Source organism: Haliotis cracherodii, unplaced genomic scaffold, assembly GCF_022045235.1.
Source record: "Haliotis cracherodii isolate W230 unplaced genomic scaffold, xgHalCrac1.p SCAF_2, whole genome shotgun sequence".
Taxonomy (NCBI): Eukaryota; Metazoa; Mollusca; class Gastropoda; order Lepetellida; family Haliotidae; genus Haliotis; species Haliotis cracherodii.
This window is the reverse complement of record NW_027266275.1, coordinates 79,642,594-79,663,342: the sequence shown is the minus strand read 5'-3', so window position 1 is coordinate 79,663,342 and position 20,749 is coordinate 79,642,594. Positions and strand designations below refer to the sequence as shown.

The 20,749-nt window shown below is 39.9% G+C and overlaps 1 protein-coding gene across 2 annotated transcripts; it reads right to left on the bottom strand.

Annotated features, from left to right (window-relative positions):
- Positions 1 to 217: 217 nt before the first annotated feature.
- LOC139468550 (hornerin-like) lies at positions 218 to 18,938 on the bottom strand. 2 transcript variants are annotated; one of them, XM_071250601.1, is made up of 11 exons: positions 18,895 to 18,938; positions 15,419 to 15,734; positions 13,764 to 13,895; positions 11,966 to 12,174; positions 11,119 to 11,368; positions 10,533 to 10,656; positions 9,850 to 10,066; positions 9,166 to 9,330; positions 7,531 to 7,663; positions 6,910 to 6,979; positions 218 to 5,480 (listed from the first exon to the last, which is right to left on the bottom strand). In XM_071250601.1, exons 2-11 carry the CDS (start codon positions 15,697 to 15,699, stop codon positions 3,417 to 3,419), a joined length of 3,645 nt encoding a protein of 1,214 aa, XP_071106702.1. In that variant the 5' UTR covers positions 15,700 to 15,734; positions 18,895 to 18,938; the 3' UTR covers positions 218 to 3,416. The 2 variants fall into 2 exon arrangements, with proteins under 2 accessions (XP_071106702.1, XP_071106703.1); XM_071250602.1 differs by lacking the exon at positions 18,895 to 18,938 and adding an exon at positions 18,571 to 18,866.
- Positions 18,939 to 20,749: the final 1,811 nt, after the last annotated feature.

Below are 20,749 nucleotides of genomic sequence, written 5' to 3'. Positions count from 1 at the left end.
CCTTCTGATTGGCCAATGTTGATTTCTTGTCAGTCGTTTCATTGGTCGGTCAAATTTCGCGAAAGGTCGTTCTGACATGACCCGTAATTGGATGTCCTCAAATCTTTGTTTAGCGTTAGCGAAAACTAAGATCTGATTTTAATGAGATTGAAACAAACAGCACTTTGGTTTACACAGAAACAAACAGCACTTTGGTTTACACAGAAACAAACAGCACTTCACTTTACATGGTTTATTACATCAAGATCCAAAATTATTTTCTCCTGTGCAAAACTGTATGAACAAGCAACACATGACTGGTACCTCTCTGTACAATGTGGCCAAGTAATGAGACAGAGCAACATGTAGATTCTTTGGTTCTCAATATTGGCTCCAGATAGCAGGACACTATCATTGCATGGTTAGTAACAGAACAATAAGGATTAGATTACTTAAAAAGTACTTATGCATAGTGGTCAAAGATTTGTCAATTTTACATATGAGTCTTATGGATACAAACAGGCATGCTGTATACACTGTTCAAGTTCAAGAAAACTCGATTCTTTCATATTACAATAGTTAATTTGTCACCATGACAGATTAACTATCATAATATGAAAGAATAAGGTGTTCTTTAACTTCTTTTGAGTAGTATAATTTGTCAGTAAACAATACTTATCCATGTTTCCTATTTCTGTTAGGACAGAATATTAATACATAAATATCAACCACATCTACATCCAATAAGGGAACCTATGTCATTTTAATACCATGTCCTCCCCACCGCCCCAACCCCGGCTTATCAGTGCTAAGTACGTAGAGGGGCATGCAGACTGCCTAGCTGAGGTGAACAGGGTGAAAATTGTCACAATTTCAATAGATACATACGGCACAATACATATATGTCATGTTGTCACTGCAATGGGACTTTTCTTCAAATGTGTTGGACGAGTTACAAGTTGTTTGCACCTGTTGTAGTGTCCCCGATGTCTTGGAGAATTAAGATCGTGTAGGTCACAACTCGATGTACATGTCTCATGTTGTGTTTGCATCTGTGACACTGTCTCCTGATGGCGTAGGTTACAACTTTGTGTCTGATGTTGTGTTTGCACCAGTGGCATTGAATCTCATCCACTTGAGCTGGTGTGAGCTACAAATGGGTACCGGTATGTATGGATAATGTTGTCTGCACCTGGTCTCCCCATCCTAAGGAAGCGGATGAATTATAGGGACATGCTGTGTGGACTCCTCCCATGTCAGACTGATTAGGGTCCTGGATACATCTGGAGGCACAGACAAGCATTCGGTACGGCATACTTCATTTCAGTCAGAAAATACTATCTCTGAGATGACTACACCAGAAGGAAAATAATCTTCAGAATATTTACAATTATAATAGGGCTGGCATAAATTAATCATTAGATAACAATGCATTTTGTTTTCAAGATTGCTAATTTTCTTATTTACCCCAAAAATTGCTGCAAAAAGGGTAAAATAAACAACATACCCCAACATAAATGAGATATGGCAGGATATTTTAGTATAGTATATTTTTTATCTAATGATAAATCAACATTGGCCGAATGTATTCTATGAGCTTGTTAATACGGACTCATTATGACATCACTTGTTAATCTTTGTTTAGAGTCATCTACCCCTCTCCTTTCACGTCACATCTTGGATCATACATGCATTCACATTAAAACATACTATGCAATATGTATTTATTGTTCAATCAAACAGAATTTGGACTAATGTGTAAAGTGAAGGTGTACAGCTAACATCAGTCGAACTAACCTAACCTGATAGACAAGTGCATACAGTCTTTAGTCATTTAGCACCCAACACAATCCTTGAACATATAAATATTCATATATTCAATCCCTTTGCAAAATATACAAACATGCGTGGCAATGTTCCGTCACAACGTTGTTTACACAGGTTTGTTTCAAGTAAATATTTTTTTGTTCAAATTCAACCATCTATCAATTCCTGAAAGAAGACAAATATTAGGAGTAAACTGAATACAAACTCTCTATCAAACCCTCAATTATCTAGGCACATTCAAGTGGACATCATATAAATAAAGACAGATATCAACCTGTGGCTGCAGCTGTTTTTGTGGAAAAATATCAAAATCACTTATAATGTGGCAATGTGGGTTGATCTGTTAAAATTTCAATGAAATCCAATATTTCCATTATTAGGCCAAACAAAACCCTTATTTCTATTCCCATCCATGGAAACAGCATGTCATGTCCGACTCAAAACAAAACAATCACACTGGCAACCATACAGAACAAAAAGGGAATCCACACCAATTCCCAAGTCAATCCCAGAGCATCACTTGATCGGAATTTGGAAAGGATTGACGAGATCACACTAGCAGCATATTGAGCAAATTAGCCTCCTTACTGACTAATACTGTTTCATTTAATACTTACAAATAAACCACAGGTTGAATCACTAGGATGACAAAACCGGACTGAATTCCTTTGCAGAAATACACAGAAAAATACACAGCGCAGAGCTGGCAAAGTCAAAGATCCACACCCAGGACAACAGAATAGTGTAATAGTGTATAAGTGTCACCTTACTAGTAGTCAGTACATGAATATGCAGTACTGGTCATTAATTATGGGGGGGGGGGGGGGGAGAAGAAGAGAGGGGAGAGGGAGGAGGAGGAGAGGTTAGATTACCAAAATTTAACCACAATTTGGGGGGCATGAAAAAATGACAGGGGACAGGTCATCGATTATATTGAAATTCTACGAAAAAATGTGGGTGGGAGGGGGCATTAAAAAAGTTCATGTTTAGTTGGGTTATCAGCAAAATATGATACAGTACTGAGACCAATCTCAACACTATGTCCTACATAACATATGCCCAGTCCCTTCCTAATGAAACTGCTGCAAATGTTATCAGCAGTTTGAATGAAATCGGCCCTCCTGCTTACTTCCTCAATTACCTCCCTTCATTAATATTTGAACACTTACATTTTCACATTTATAATTTTCGCTGGCAAATCCCTACAGGAAGATCATCAATCCTATCAAAACAACAGTGATACTGATTCTAATGATAACCAATTCAACAAATATAAAGCAACATTAATGAACAGTTCATGTTATTTATGCTTTCAATGGTTTTATCAAGATTTCATATAAAGCTATGAAAAAAATAACTTCAGATATCAGCTCCTAGAGATTAAAAAATGTCTTTGTACATCGTCGTGAATTAGGCAAAGTAAAAACAAGTCAATCACAAAAAGCTTCATCTGAACGTGGAACAATGAATTTGTACATATGCAAAATGTCTGACAGCAGTACGATTCATTTCCTTGGGTGTTACACGACATTAAAACGACTGCACTGTAAAACATTTGGATGAATATTCTACAAGTAAAATGTAATGGGATGTTTTGAGGTGTCTTCTTCTCAAGGTCGCTGAAACCTTGGCTGACCAGGCGGACGGGGAAATCGCTGACCTCCATCAGGACCAAATCTGGGGTTGAATGGAGGACGGGTACCAGGACCGCGAGGACCAAACCGGGGACGATTCTGATTCCATCCCCCTGGAGGACCACCAAAATCTTGTGGATTTCTAGGCCTAAATGATCGTGGACCACCTTGGCCAAAGTTAAGCGGAGGGCCTCGATTTCCTCCTCGGGATCCTCCTTGTTGGTGACGAGGCTCAAAGGGAGGACGCACACCTGGGTTACCATGGGAACCTGGCCCACCATGCTGATTTGAAGGATAGCCTCGACTTTGAGCTTCACCACCATAGTGATTGTCAGATCGATATTGATTACTAGAGGATATGTTATCTCCTCTCATATTGGGTCTACCTCTCTCAAAATTGGAACTTTGGTTTTGAACCTGGTCTTGTTCGTTTTGGCTGTTCCTCCATGAACTGTTAGGAGGTGGTCTATTAAAGTCCACTTGTGCAAATTTATCTGGAGAGTCATTAGCACTAGAGAGATTATTAAAATTTTGCTCAATTTTCTCTTCTGAATACTGTTGCTGATCACTTCGATCACAACCTGGCTCAAGTTTCACCTCGGCTGAAAGGATATCAGACATTTCTATAAGAGAGGGTGTGTCTGGGTTACTGGGAGGATCCGTGCTTGGTGTATCCCACTTGCTCTTCCTCCGACGGACTCTTTCCCCATTGGCTCCAGTCTTGGAGCCATCTTTACTTCGACTCCCAGCTGCATCATATGGCTTCAGTCCTGTAGCTGCCTTGTCAGAGGAGAAATCGTCAGGTCGGAAAGCCTGACCCCTCTCGAATCTGTCCCTCTCTGGTTCCTGAGGTGGTGGAGGTGGAGGGCCAGTGAACTGGTTGTAGTTTTCTCGACCTGAATCCCTACGAGATTCAGCACTATTTCCTCTATTGTATGGAGAATGATCTGATCGATTATCTCTGTCTCGGTCTCTGTCTCTGTCTCCGGAGCCAGGGCCACCATATGAAGGAGGTCCGCCAAACCCACCCATTCTCTGTTGACTACCAAAATTATCCGAAGAACCTTCTTGCTGCCTACCAAAGCTGGATCCACCATAGCCGCCAGAGTGTCCTGACTGGCCGTAGTTCCTGTCCAATCCTGACTGGCCCTGCTGACTAAAGTTCCTGGAATTCTGTTGGCCAAAGTTCTTTGACTCTTGGTGACCAAACTTTCGGGACTCGTTTTGTCCAAACTGTCTTGATTCTTGATTGCTGTAGTTCCTTGACTCCTGTTGACCTCCATAGCCACCTTGCTGACTTCCATAACCACTCTGATGACTACCAAGGCTACTTTGCTGACCACCAAAACCTCCTGGTGCATTTTGCTGATTACCAAAACCTCTTCCGTTTCCAGAACCCCTTGCACTATCTTGTGCATTGTTGCTTTCTTGACTGTATTGATCATCACTACTCTGTTGCCATGGTTTCCTGTCAGCTTGTTCTCTGTTCTGCCAGTTCTGCTGTACATCACTGCCAAATGGCGGCCACCTCTGAGACCCCCCTCCTCCTCTCCCTTCAGGTGTACCAGCACTGTTCTGACGTTGCTGATCCCCAGAAGGTGGGAACATCTGGTTGAAGTCCTGTTGAGGCAATGCTGGTGTTCTTCTGGAGTCCCCATACTGCTGCTGAGACCAGCTGTACTGTCCCGGATTCCACTTAAGTTCCTCTTTCACCGGAAGTTTGTCTGCCCATGCTCCTGCTGCAACCCCTGCAGCTGCAGCAGCCGCTGCCGCCGCCACTGCCGCTGCTTGTGCCGTGGGATCCTCCTCTCCTCCTCCGTACTCCTTGATGAAGTCAAGGGCACTGCCCGACTCCTGCTTGGTTCTCTTGCTGGGGGGTTCGTTTGACTCAAAGCCTCGCTGATACCCTCCCCGGGACTGGTACCCTCTGTCCTGTCTCCCACTGTCGTACCCTTGGTGCTGCTGGTCTTGGTATCTGCCCTGACCTTGCCGGGGTGAATGGTTTCGAGGGGGGTGGCTGTCTCCTGATCTGAAGTTGTGCTGCGAAAGATACACAAAAATTCTAAATTTGTAAGACAACTCATCTTCAAATAAAAGTGTAATTTTGCATTTATTCAGATATGAAGTTACATCAGTGAACATATCAGAAAATATCGTGTGTGCATCATCACTGATATCTGTGCTAAACACTGCAGATCGAAATTGTCTCTTAGCATACTTTTCAGTTGAATTTAGTGTTATCATGTGGACTATTTTTAGCTGTGCTTACTTGACCAAGTGTTTTCCCTAGTGTCTAGCCTGTGGGGGCATAAATGGTTGTAAGTATCCATGCTTTCTTTGTTTGTTGTTTAATGCCGCACTCAGCAATATTCCAGCTATGTGACCGCGGTCTGTAAATAATCGAGTCTGGACCAGACAATCCAGGGATTGACATCATGAGCATCAATCCCCGCAGTTGGGATACGATGACAAGAGTCAACCAAGTCAGCAAGTCTGACCACCCTATTCCGTTAGACGCCTCTTGCGACAAGCATAGTTGCCTTTTACGACAAGCATGGGTTGCTGAAGACCTTGTCTACCCCGGATCTTCATGGGTCCCATGTTTATCAAAGAGGCCACTGAACAGAGAATCAATCATTATGTGTGACCTGGCTGATTGCATGTCATTGTACCCCAATGTGGATTGTTTCTCATGCTATAACCTACTGGTGTCTCGAGCCCTGGTTTTATCCCTGGTAGTGTCAGTCCCTGGTATGTACAATGATAAACCATGTCAAACAATGATGACAACCCTTAGTGAGCTGAGCTTCCTGATCGTCACCCATTCAGATGGCCCTACACAGCAGTGATTGTGAACCCAAAATATGAATTACAGTCAACTCTTACGGCAATCAGGAAACAGACCCCTCCTTGCTATCTGCTCTAAGAAGTAGGGCTGGGACGTGTCAACTGGACTACCTGGACCCGTGGTTAGTCATCTAGAATTATCTGTTCACATTTCTTTCCGACCATGCACGCATTCCTTCTGACTTGTATATGTTTGAATAAAGACAAAGCTTCAGTCAACTTCAGTGTATGTGTGACAAGATCACTTGATGTGTGTATCTAAATACTTATTTCCAGGGTTTCAGTAAAACTATTCCCAACCACACATTTAGTACTCACCTCTTTGAGTGAGTGAGTGAGTGAGTGAGTGAGTGAGTGAGTGAGTGAGTTTATGGTTTTACGCTGCTTTTAGCAATATTCAAGCAATATCACAGCAGGGGACACCAGAATTGGGATTCACACATTGTACCCATGTTGGGAATCGAACCCGGGTCTTCGGCGTGACGAGCAAATGCTTTAACCAGTGGGCTACCCGACCGCCCTCATCTCTTGAGACCTACAGTGGGTAGGGTTGGGTAATAGAGGGCTGGGTACCCAGGTAGTAAATTTGACTCTTCCCAGCCCTAAAGCCCACCATGCCTACCTGATTCCTGCTGTCATGTCTGAACACAGCCTCTCTGGGTGGCCGCTTCTCCTGGCCCTCCTTGTTGTATCTGGAAATTAATTAAAAAATTAAAAACAACATTATTATCATCTTTTTGTTTGTTGTTTAACGCCACATTCAGCATTATTCCAGCTATATGACGACGGTCCGTAAATAATCGAGTCTGGACTAGACAATCCAATGATTGACATCATGAGCATTGATCTCAATTGGGATATGATAACATGCATCAACCAAGTCAGCAAGCATGACCACCTGGTTCCGTTAGTCGCCTCTTATGACAGGCATAGTCGCCTTTTACGGCAAGCATTCTACCCCAGATCTTCACAGGTCTTTTATCATCCTATTGTGGGAGTGGTCAATTACAGCACAGAAACACTGCCAAACGTACACCAATTTCACAGTAAATGCCTCCTAATTGAGCAGGTTTGGAGGAAACTGCTTCTCAAGGAGACCAGGGCTCTACGACTTTTCATAACTCCCATAGTTAAATATGGACGCAGTATCACTGAGACCCAACACAAGGTGGAGGAATACACAGTTGTCTACCCTTTACCTTGTTATCTGCAATGTTGTCAAACCAATAAGTGTGTTACTCACTGCTGAACAAGTGTCACTATCTGGTCCTTGTTCAACTCCACAAAGTCAATCCTGTCAAACAGATTGTCTCGATCTTCCGGCAGGGTGAAGTTGGCTTTCATCTCCAGAACGGCTTCCTCGGGAACTATTTTACCTGCAAACCAGCAGTGGGAGCAAGTGAGTGAGCAGAGATTTACCTGGGTCTATCTTATTGGCTGGTTGGTTGGTTTGTTGTTTAACGCCGCACTCAGCAATATTCCAGCGAAATGATGGCGGTCTGTAAATAATCGAGTCTGGACCAGACAATCCAGTGATTAATATCATGAGCATCAATCCACGCAATTGGGATCGATGACATGCATCAACCAAGTCAGCGAGCCTGATCACCCGATGATCCCGTTAGTTGCCTTTTACGACAAGCATAGTCGCCTTTTAGGGCAAGCATGGGTTGCTGAAGACCTATTCTACCCCGGATCTTCATGGGTCATCTTATTGGGAGTCCTGGTATCACTCAGACCCTAAATTCTCTTGGGTCTCGGGCATGAAACAGAAATCCCAGGCTAACCACAGTGAATTATTTTACTCCACTCTTAGCAATATTCCAGAAGAGTGGAGAATCAAGCCCTGAGTTTCAGCAAGACAAGAATTGCTTTAACCACAAGGCTACCCTACTGTCCCAATATTAAGTGTTGAACATCATCAAAAAAAGTCTCCAGTTGAGCATCATTTACTTGAAAGCTTTCACTTAGAAGAGTGAGTGATGTAGCGGTCTATCAAGCATCATTACAACTATGTCGGCTCGAAGAACTGACTTCACACAACATGACCATGTAGAGTGCAGCATGGCTAGAAATACTCTAGCCACTTCAGCATTAGAAACTAACAGTTTTCTTCCACTAGTCCTTATAATGATAACATATAGCAAAACCCTTAAAAAGGGCAATTTTCTACTAGTCCTTGTGATACCTTTACCATTGGGCAGTTTGGCAAGGACTATAGGACTAAAGTACTCACGGAAATGAAAAAAAAACTGTTTTTTCGACCTCAGATCTTAAATTATTGCAGTTAATATACAAAATATGTAAATATTCAAACAACTAAATTAGTACTTATTGGGCCGTGGCACAAATACAGCGTATCAAATGTTTTTATGCCTTTTTACACGTAAAAGTGTGTAAAAATGTGAATAAAACAGACTTTTGTGAAACAGGGCATAACCAGGTGTAAGTAGATCAAGGTGACCTATGACATCTTGACGACAGGTGAGAACAGGTGCGTAATGCCTATAGTCTGTTTCTGCTATGTCAATTTGGACTTAGTTTTATTTTTGAATGTTGAAAGTGCCGACAAATTACCTCCTGTAAAGTACATTTGGTATTGTTCACTGAGGTCAAACTAGCAAATCCAGACTAGTACTTTTCGAGTTGTTTTGTTATTTCGTATTTACAGCTACGTAACACTTTGTGTCGATTTTTGAATTGAGAAAAAGTTTTTTTTCATTTCCGTGAGTACTTTACTGCCAATTTCTAACCCTGCACTTTGATTAATTGATCAAAGATTAAGTCGCAACTGTTGCACCACAGTGACACAGCCTTAGTGCTAACATTCTGATAATAGGAATAAAATGATCATGTGCTCAGGATATAAATATATTACCATCTTCCACGGTCCTCTTGTGTGACCTTCGCAACAGTTCTGCATCATCTGGCTGCAGGACAGCAGCAATTCTGTAGAACCCATTGAAGTTTCTCATCTTCTTCCTCCTGGCAGATGGGTACACGTTTGTCTGGTCTAAGATGTAGTTTCTCTTTCTCTTCCCAGCTGAAACAGCAGAGGCAAAGCTTTAAATATCACTCAATGGTTAGTGTCAGAATAGTTTGTTCGTTCATTCGTTGTTTAACGCTACACTCAGCAACATTCCAGCTATATGACGGCGGTCTGTAAATAATCAAGTCTGGACCGGACAATCCAGTGATTGGCATCAAGAGCAATTGAGATACAATGACATGCATCAACCAAGTCAGCGAGCCTGATCAACCGATCCTGTTAGTTACCTCTTACGACAAGCATAGTCGCCTTTTACGGCAAGCATGGGTTGCTGAAGACCTATTCTAATCTGGATCTTCACAGGTCGCCAGATGACAGTACATCACAGTAGATGGTGGTTATTGATGCAATTCTCTCATTGCTCAGCATCCCTTTTCTTGTATCCGACTGAAAAGCATGGCATATAAGGGTATCGATTCTGCTAGTATTACAACCATGAGGGAGCACCAGTTACGTTAACCCAATGTCTACACCTGTTCTTGACACTTTACTCCAAATCAAAGTGAACCTCACCAATGGTGAAGAGTTTGTTGAGACATTGCGATGCCTTGTTGATGAGAACTTCCCAACGTCCGTGGTAGTTCCGCTTCCTTGGCAGGCCCATCACCCTCATCTTCTCTATCAAGGTGTCTGTACCAATGATGTTGTATCGTTTCTCAGGATGGTTCTTGTACATGTTCAGTCCCCATGTTGTCTTTCCTGCACCTGGCAGTCCAACAATCATTATCATCTGAAAACGAACAATTTATCAGTTGATAAAAGGAGCATTTACATATACACGTCACTGACGTTATACAACAGATTTATTGAAAGTCAACAAACAATAATGAGTGAGTATGGTTTTATGTCGCTTTGAGCAATATACCAGCAATATCACTGTGGGAGACACCAGAAATGGGCTTCACACATTGTAACCATGTCGGGAATTGAACCCGAGTCTTCGGCGTGATGAGCAAACGCTTTAACCACAAGGCTACCCGACCGGCCCCAACAATTAATAAGAACCGCAAAGTATTATGATAATGATTAAACTGAGTATAAAGATTAAAGTGAGCAAGAGACATTCGTTTCCATATTTTGCAATAATTTCATGCTAACTTAAATTTCACGTTTTACGGTATACATGGTACATATACATATCTGGACACATATATGGAGGATTTTTTGTATCTATAAATGAATTTATTGATCCTCACCTCACAATCAGAGATTTTCTCTGGCTCTTTCATCCCCCTAACTTTGTCTGTAGTCTGACCGATGTATTGATACATGGCAGGGGGCGGAAACCAAGGGTCGATCTGACCGAGATTCACTTGAAATCTGAAACAAATGGCACAAGAAATTAGACTTGAGATTACATATATCGTACGGTAAACGTCCTCTCATTTTACAGGATCTAGCACATTGTTTGTTGTTTAATTTCGCACTCAGCAATATTCCAGCCAGCTATATAATGGCACCATGTAAGTAATCAAGTCTCTGCCAGTGATGATATATATTGCATAATATTGAGATTACATGGAATCTGTCTTCACGTGAAATGGCTCCTGAAAACTCTAACTCTTAACAGCATTGATATACACCACTCAACATAACATTACACAGCCATGGTCGACTGAGAGAGGGGGACACACAGACAACAGACAGACTCATACGTCAAATACAAAGTCAGTTCCTGCAACTTTGATACTGGTTGTTGCTTGTCTGTGGTATGTTAACATTTAAAACTACTTCAAAAGACAAAAATAGCGGAATATTTTGATCTCATTATGTTGTACTTGCCTACAGTTTTTGGACAGAATGTGCGGGAACAGCGCCATGTCTTTGTTACCCACAGGGTAGCTGTGAAGTGGGATAGCTACCCCTAAATATCGGCCATTCTTCATGTAGGAGATTTTAGCTGGACGGTCATCTAAGTCCAACATGGCACCGATGACATCCCCAACCTCAAATTTTTCACCATAATTGGAGAATTTATTATTTGTTGAAAATTTGCCAGTACCACCGTAACCATAAGACCAAGGTTCTTCTCCTAAAACAAAATGTATTAAAAATCATAAACATGACTAAGAAGGCAAAAAGTTGTACATCAAGATATGGCAGCCAACAGTGTTGATAGTAGTGAGTGAGTGAGTTATAGTTTAACGTCACATCGGCAATAGTGTTGATAGTAAGTCATTATTATTGGAGACGTAAGTGATTATCACGTAAGTGATTGTATATGGCTTTCATTGTTTCATGTTGAAGTCAGCACAAAGGCATATAAACTAAAAGAATCCGGGCCATACAAACCAGTGGCTGATAGCATGTGCAATGATCCACACACTGATTGGTCAATAGGAGGGACAGATAAGGGAAATAACTCCCTGGGGGCGCTACGATCAAACCTGAAAATTCCAGCCTAGTTTGGCAAGTCAGTTTATAGTCAGTTAACGCTCCTTGCCTAAGTAAGATGTGTCAGGGTACAAGGACATAAAATCAGCCAGGTCTCATCTTGTAAGCACTGATTTTTCACTAGTTGACAAGCATGGAGAACTCTGGGTGTATTGTGCCATGGAATCCCCCCGGAAGAACAGTAATGTTGGTAATATAACACTGCATTAGTATGTGGAACATCAGCTGATCTTACCTAACTGGAATGACGATGAATCTATTGACCAGCCAACTCGGATGATGTGAGGGTCAGTTTCATTGTGGTCATCACCAAAGTCCACTGGCAGGTGCTCTGTGATGTGGACCTCAAAGAAACCTTTCCCCTTGCAGATACCGTGCGAGGCTCGTACCCCTGACCATGTGAAGCAGAAGCCACTGGGCTGGTTCAGTGTGTGCGCACCATACCTGGAAACACAAAAGATGAATGAGTGAGAGTGAGTATGGTATTACGCCGCCTTTAGCAATATTCCAGCAATATCACACCCGGGGACACCAGAAATAGGCTTCATACATTGTACCCATGTCGGGAATTGAACCAGAGTCTTCGGCGTGACGAGCAAACACTTTAACTATTAGGCTACCTGACCATACCACAATAGAAGATGAAGAAATAATGATAGGGACCCTTCTCTGTGGTCTGACAAGGTTTATCTACAACATAATTGGAGCTTACTAGGTGTGCCACTGGCCTCAGCAATAGACAAACATTAGTGGAAAAGTTTTCTTTTCAAATAAAATGCAGATCATATTTTCCTTCCAAAACCCCACCTACCCCAAAAATCAATCACAAATATTCAAGTTGACATGGTCACAACCTCCTCAAAATTTTAACTGCAATGCTTGTCAAAAATATTCCAGTAAGGGCATAAAGAAAATGTATGAAATTCCAAATGAATATACAGGGCAGATTGGACTGATCAAAATAGTAAATATAGAATACTAAACTCGCTCCCGTGTAATACCAATTTTATGAAACAAGTGAATAGTTGTGGTATCTGACGACCGAAAGCGAGTTAGATACCAGAACTATTCATGAGTTTCATAAAATTGGTTTTACACGGGAGCGAGTTTAGTATTTTATTTATTACTTGCCATTTATAAAGTTTTTAGAATCATACTGTTGAGTATGAATAGGCTGACACCTAGATGATCCACGGCATAGTTCAATTGAGTTTAACAGAATAATACTTCAAACACATCAAAAGTTGAAACGTATGAATCTAATACCATACACAGGTCGACCTTTAGAATTCAGGCGTCCATTACACAAAATTATCGTAGGGCTAATCGCAACTCACATACTTTAACTTAGACTAACGACTGTCGTTGCGCTACAATACGATTGCCTTGTGGAACGGGCCTTGCACCTCAAAGTTTACAATCACGTCACAATACCCGATGACGTAAATTGTGGAATTTTGTTGCAAGATCCATCGGCGAAACAATGCCATGTGACGTCAGCCTAGCAACAAGGTTGCTGGGGTCATCGAGTGTGCATAAGCTCCTCTCAGTGATCTATCAACTCCATACGCAATGTCGTTGAATAAGCCAAGGGATGTTGAGAGCTTTCAATATTTGTTCGTGAAACGTGTTTCGAGAGTACATAAGCACGCGTTTTGGTATTACACAATGTGTAATACAGCTGTATGTTTATTAAACGGGTGATCTCTTCACGGGCAAGTAATAAATTAAATTCTGACACCTCACAATCTGGAAAGGAAACTTTAGGCTAATAGCTTCAGACCATTACTGATGAAAAACTCAACATACTACTTACATTATTCAGTTACATTAATCAGTTAACATGGTTAATGTGTTTTTCCAGGTTATGGTTAATGAGTCGTTCCAGGTTATGGTTAATGAGTCGTTCAGGGTAATGGTCAATGAGTTGTTCTTGGTTATGGTTAGAGAGTTTACCAAGTTATGGTTAATGAATTGTTACAGGTTATGGTTAATGAGTTGTTCCAGGTTATGCCATATTGAGCAAATCTTACCCTTCACTGTCTATGACAAGGTTGAGGTCCGAGTTGAATTCATCCAAGACTGTGATTGATTCTGCGGGGATAGGTGGCTCCTCCTCTACAATGTCCTCAACAGGCATCGCAGGAACTGCCAGACCAGGGAAACTGTAACCATGGTAATATTTTACTCCGGTTATCTCCATGACAGGCTACTCAAAATTCATGAGGACTAGTCAAATCCTATAGAAGGCTTAGTTACTGCTTACCACATTGCCTAGTTGGAAATTCTATTCCTTAACACTAATATGTTCCAACTTTCAAAGAACGTAGTAAAATCTACATATTTTTTACATTTCCACCACACAGCACCCACAGAAGTGAGGACATCTTGTATCTGCACATTACCAAGCCATGATAGAGAATAAAGAACGTATGCCACATTGAACATTACCACGGACCAAGATGGCAGACTGGAACAACAAAGCATCCTGTAAAATTACTGTAACACAAAGCCACTAACACGTGCAAAATATTAATGCTATCTCAAAAGTATATAGAAGAACATGTAGACACCAACCACAAGAAGGAGATAATTACAAATAACATTTAAAACAATACATAACCTCTGACCACACAGGATGAACACAATGAGCTGGAGCAGTGTATAAAACACAGCTTGCCATCCCAGTGACAAGGAGGAAAGTGCAGACATGTGACGTTATCACTTCTGTGGTCACATTACCATGGAGTAATGCAGGATAAGTTAACAAATTTGACATTTTGTAATAAGTATATAATACCATCTAATGGTTTTACACGACACACAAACATGTGTCCAGTAAACACAAATGTAGAGAATGGACGCAGAGAAAAAAAAGTTGCATCCCAAGGGGCACACAATATCCATGGTACTCAATTCTTGTGGAGAAATGAGGTTGGGTAATTATCAAATCTTACAGTACACTACACCACATAATTTCATTACTTTACAGGACCCTTGAAATAAATTTTTTGGGGACCTCTGCATTTCCAGTTTGGTAAGTCAAAGGTAAAACCCTGCTATCTCTAAATCTGAGGATAGATATGCCAATAAAACCCTGTGAACATTCGTAGATGACTTCGTATGAATGTAGGCATGATACAACCAATGAATTTGCCAACCTGGTGATGACAACATTGATACATGTAACACAAATGTTAAGTGTCTAAATATCATGTTCAGTATGAAAATACCTGGCTAGTAATACAAGACTTGTTATCACATATAATACTATAATACTATACAATAATCAACTTCATTGAGAAAGAGTCTTCCTTGTGGTTATAAGAATTTGCAAACCATCAGGATTACTATCAGGCCTAATAAAATAATGTTGCAGGTCCTATTATTACTAATCTTAAAATAGGCTAGGTAGGCTATTATTTCTTCAAAAACCTGCAAATATGTTGGAGAACTACTTTAAACATGTTAAACTTAGTACTGATTGGAATATATTTTCAGGTGCACTGTCTTTTGTCACCTACGGGGTACAACAGAAATATTATTTTAGAGTTTAACCTTAAAATAGGGTTGGTTGGATCATCGGAACCACAACACTTCTTTTTGGCCTTTTTGATGTTAATCTCAAAATCTGTTCACAAAAAATTGTACATGGTTTATTTCTTTGGGCAAATTAACTTATACTTACCCATGGTTAGCCCTGGCATCAACAAACTGTCTCTGGTCTGGTAAGGCAGCAAGAGCATTGAGACCTGGTGGTGCTTGTCTGGCCGCAGCAAGGGGGATGCCCTGAGCCATGGTAGTAGACACTGGCGCCATGCCCCCTGCATGGGCTACAGCAACACCGGGGGGTATCATCTGCGGGATACCTGGATGTGGGGTCTGGATACCCTGGAGGGGCATCCCTGGCATCGCCACCATGAAGTGCTGGGGCATCATCATGGGGACAAACCCAGGATACTGATTCATACTTAAGTATTTGTTTCTTCTACAACATCACTACACTGAAAAGAAGTAAAACATTATTAATACTGAGCCATCAAATTATTTAAAATGGTCATTTAATTTGAAAAATGACTGAATAATGACCCAAACAATGTTCACATCAGGAATTTTCTGACATGGGCCATAAATGTGAATATTTCAAATAGTCCAGAGGTACACCCACACTTGCCTATACAGAACTATGTTAAAATGCCCCATTGTATTTGAAAATGTGGGCCTTTTTCCAAATTTAGGGGCTAAAAGCACAAGGCCCCACCCTAGAATTATCCCTGGCCAAAGCTCTGGCTATATATAATTAGCCTCCTTTGCAGCGTTAGTCCTGTAGTCCTTACCAAAGTGACCAATAGTTAAGGTATCATAAGGACGAGTAGAAATTTGCCATTTTAAAGGGTTTTGCCATATGTTACCATTATAAGGACTAGTGGACTAAAGATGATAGTTTTGGTGCTTTCAGTCATGCAATTTTTTCAAATTAGTAAAACTCTCCATTGTATGTTGGTTGTTTTTTTTTCTCCAATAGTTGTACATTGAATGTGCATTGAAATAAATGCATCATCAAACTAAGACAAAGATCGACGACCCCCACCTTAAAATGCATCACCAAATTAATGCAAATGTTGACCCTCCACCCCAAAAGTGATACTATGTGTTATTGTGAAGTAGAGTGTACCAGAAACTAATAGAGTAAACAGTTTTCTTTGTTTCTGCCTTGAAGCATGGAAGTGCTGCATGTTTTGTTTTGAAATCTCAAGCAGAGAATTATTTTGGAATGTTTGCAAAAAGTTAAATATTTTCATACACACATTTCCCTTCTGCATGAAGATAAATTATTATCTAGACAATGTGTAGTGATAACGAAAGCAAACTATGCGTACAACGTGCAGCGAGTGGGTTGTAGTCAAAAAGGCCTCTAAAGTCAAGATGGCCACACAGAAAAGTTTTAACAAGAAAAAAGTCAGAATGGCCATGAAAATAATTTTGCATTTTTGGGTGGTACTATATATCTACAAAGGCATTATTAGATCCATGAGAATTGAGAGATGAGTTATCAATCACCTATAGCTTGTGGCAATCACATATTATAATACACTTATTAAAGACTTGCATGCAGAACAGAGATCTAAGTTATCAACATGCATCTTGTTATATACAGATATAACAAGCCTACCTTCAGCCAGTTTGAGATTATTTTAGAGATGAATTTGAATCAGTTGAGAAAAGCTTCCACTGTTTTGATTGTGACACAATTATTGAGATGTAATCTTTATTTTTCAGTGTGGCCTTTATTAAAGAAAATTGATGGCTGTTTTGACTATAGGTTGTGGTCGTTTTGACTTTTTTCTGTGGTCATTTTGACTTTACCCTTTTATGCTGTTTTGACCTGCTCCCCAGGTAGTTATCTAAGCATACCAAACTAAGTGCCCTCAATGCCTTTGATAAGATCTAGATAAATCCCTGATATTTCCAGTTTGTTTTGGACAGAGACATAATGAAAGAGCCAGAAAACCTGTGATTCGTACTTTGAGTCACCTATTCAAGTGCCTATAGAGTACACCGAGTACACATAAATGGATACATTTGATGAAGGACTGCGGATAGACGGACAGACAGACAGTTTATTCAGTAAGAAGGCCATAGGCCCATAATACAGACAATGGTTGATTGCATGAACTACGCATGCCAAGGAACTACTCAATTTAAGTTTCTCTTAGCCGTTGGACTTTATATAGATATAAACATGTGTTATATACAACATGAAAGTTTTCTGATGAAATAGTTTCAGTAAAAGATGTTACAGTTTGAAACTTGATATACTGTTTAAGATACATATTTCTTAGGGCTGAATAACGCTCACATACAAGTAAAACATGAAATTCATCTTCAATAAAAGATATACCATTTTCTATACAATATTTACATAATCGTTCAGTGTATGGGACATTTGTGTATCTCCCCAAGTCAATTGCAAGTTTAAACTTGCTACATCTGAAACGAGTCATACATATTCTCAGATGTACTGGTATGGGGAGTGTAAGATATTTTTCTACATTTAACAGGGAATTAAAATGTTTATAATAAAAGGTATCAGATATACTATTGATAGAACTACACCATGATTGTTGAAGGTTATCAATAATCTTTCCTTAAAAAGATGAATAAATACCTATCCAAAACCTAATTTAAACAAAATATTCTTAATGTGAGTAGCCCATGTGGTGCGACCTGAATGGTCCAGTGATTTGAGCATTAAATAACATTGGCGAGGCAGTCTGCGCTCGTCCAAACACAGTAGCCTGCACCAATACTTGATGGCCCTTGTGGTATACACAAGTTGGAGAGGGGCTCTTCCGCACTCTCCTAAAACCATTGCATTGTTTGTTGTTTTACCTGTATTTAGAAACCATTTACACATTTTGTTGTGTACAGCTTCAATAATTTTACAATATGAGATGCCCCATATTTCTCCTCCGTGACAGACAATAGGCACAATCATAGCATCAAGTATCTTAAATAAATCTTGACAGGGTATATTACCAACTTTCTTTTGATATCTATATAATGTCATAATGGCCTTGTTACTCTGTGCAGCAAGAGTATTTAGTGCCTTAGTCCAAACAAGTTTGTAAGAAGAGTACATTTAAAAATAAAACGACTTAGCTATTAATGTATATGTGCATATGGTTATTGGAAATTGACAAAAATTCAATGTATGTTTTTTCTACCTCCCTAGAATAGGTTTTCTCGAGCAATTATGTTTATGTGCAAAACAAAACTCATGGTAGTTATGGGATATTCCGATCGAACAATCCCTGGTGAATAATATTCCTCTTGTACCAGTTTCTCTCAAACTTGTGTTTTTTCCTTTTCAGTCATTCATTAGATGTGGGCGAAGTTTTGTTTCGTCAACCAAGATATATCTCACAGCGCCATGTCAGAATTGGATATCGGTTTCAGATGCCGCATGGTCACAATGATTTTTTGTAATTTACATGTAATTGCAGAATGTAAGTATCAAAACATCACGTATTTCGCCATGCCCTAATTTAAGAAATCGTTATTGTGTTAGGAAAAACCAAGATGAATTTTAGGCATGGCGTGTATGAAACAAAACATCACCCAAATTAGAAAAATATGTAAATAATCTCTAAAACATCTCACTAGTTTGAACAGGTTCCCCGTCAACAAAATGGCGTATGTATTTATTCTTACCGATACAGCCTAGAGAGTTGGCAAGAACGATAACTCTGGTTAAGAAACTTACCTTCATCTTCCGAAGAAATTCAAACAATGTAACAGTTCAAGCCTAAATGTTTATATGAGTCGGGGTGATAAATCAGAACATAAAAACCTTTGCTAACGTAAGCTTTAGGTAAAATGTTTAAATGTGAAAATAGATAATTAAAGTTCACAAGACTAAATTTAATCCATTTTTTTTCAAATGTGTGTTGTTAGAAACATACATCCTGTTTTCAGTGAAGAATAAGACCACCACACCATGTTGTTATCTCCTTAGTATTTAGCCCCTATTCAGACTCATCCTGTTTGGAATCTGATATATTGGTAATAAAATACTGAAACTCAACGCTTGAAACGTTGGTGTTTTTTCCTAACTGTTCGCCTATTATTTCACGGTTTTAGCACTTGCAGACTTCGGCGTAACGGTGTAACGGAATTTCACTTTCTCAGCAATATTAATAAGCACTTAATATTTTATTATGCCTAAGTTGAAGTGATTGTTTTCTTACAACATTACCAAGAATAATTTAATGATGATGACAATTAAGCTTCCAAAATTCAAATATTGCAAGTTTCTGCTTGTGTGTTTGTTTCAACTCGTTGTGAGTTTGTGTCAACTTGTTTGTTTGTTGTTAACGCTGCACTCACCATTATTCCAGCTATACAACGGCGGCCAGTAAAAACTCGGACCTGGACCAGAATATCAAATGACTGATTTTATTAGCAAAGATCCACTTTCCATTCTAGGGTGCAATGCGTGAAGCCAACTATTGGTCTATATTGTTTGGATTATTGCTTAAAGCGGACATAAAACACCATCCACTCACTCACTCACTCACCATAACGCTGTTGTAATTAATGAAGAGGTTTGTAGAATAAGTAATAATAATGAAAATAATTTGCATAGTTATAATGCGCCTAATCCACCCCCTTAAAAGCTTGCTCAAATCGCTAAATTAGTCAGTACAGTTGACAGAAAATATCAGTTAACGTGACGAGAAACATTTACGTGCGCGATGCTAACACGGAGAGTTAATCCACTGAAGACTCATTCAGGTATCACTGTGCCTTTATCTACGCAATAGTCAGACCAGATTTCAAAGTTGCCGATGCATAACATTAAAAAAATAATCTTGATTAAATGAAAGGTACTCTTTTATGGTTTTATTGTCATTTTTTTGTTCTAATTATATTTATTAATATAAGTTTCTAGTTGATACCAGTGTGACAACACTCACTATACAATGTCATAAGAACAGCATCCCATAAGATCTACATCTTAAAACAACAAAAGTTATGGTCTAGTGGTCAGGGCGGTAGGTGTTAATTAGCTTCATGTTAATGGTCTGGTCCGCTTTTTACTGCCATAAGAATGTCCTATAATGCACTTTATTCACTTTCCTACATACATGATAATATAACGTTCATACATGTAATTTAACGACGTCAAACAAACCACCTCTGCATTCAAGTTGTCTTACACTCTCCGTATGCGACAAGGTATAAAAACAAAGTCAGCCAAGTTTAGCACCGTAGCACACGGAATCCAGATACTACAAAGAAGTTTTCTCTTGTCTTTGCAGTTGAACTTTCAGTCGTACAAGACTGCTTGTTCTCGCTATAGACTCGCTTCCTCGGGGGGTGGGGCTGCTCCAAAATCAATCTGCCTCAGTTTGGCACGGTCACACCTCTCAATGGAACTGGTGATGGCAGTCGGGAATGGAATCCTTCGTAGTTGTAGGATAAGTTTATTCCATACTGAAAGGCCTCAGGCCCA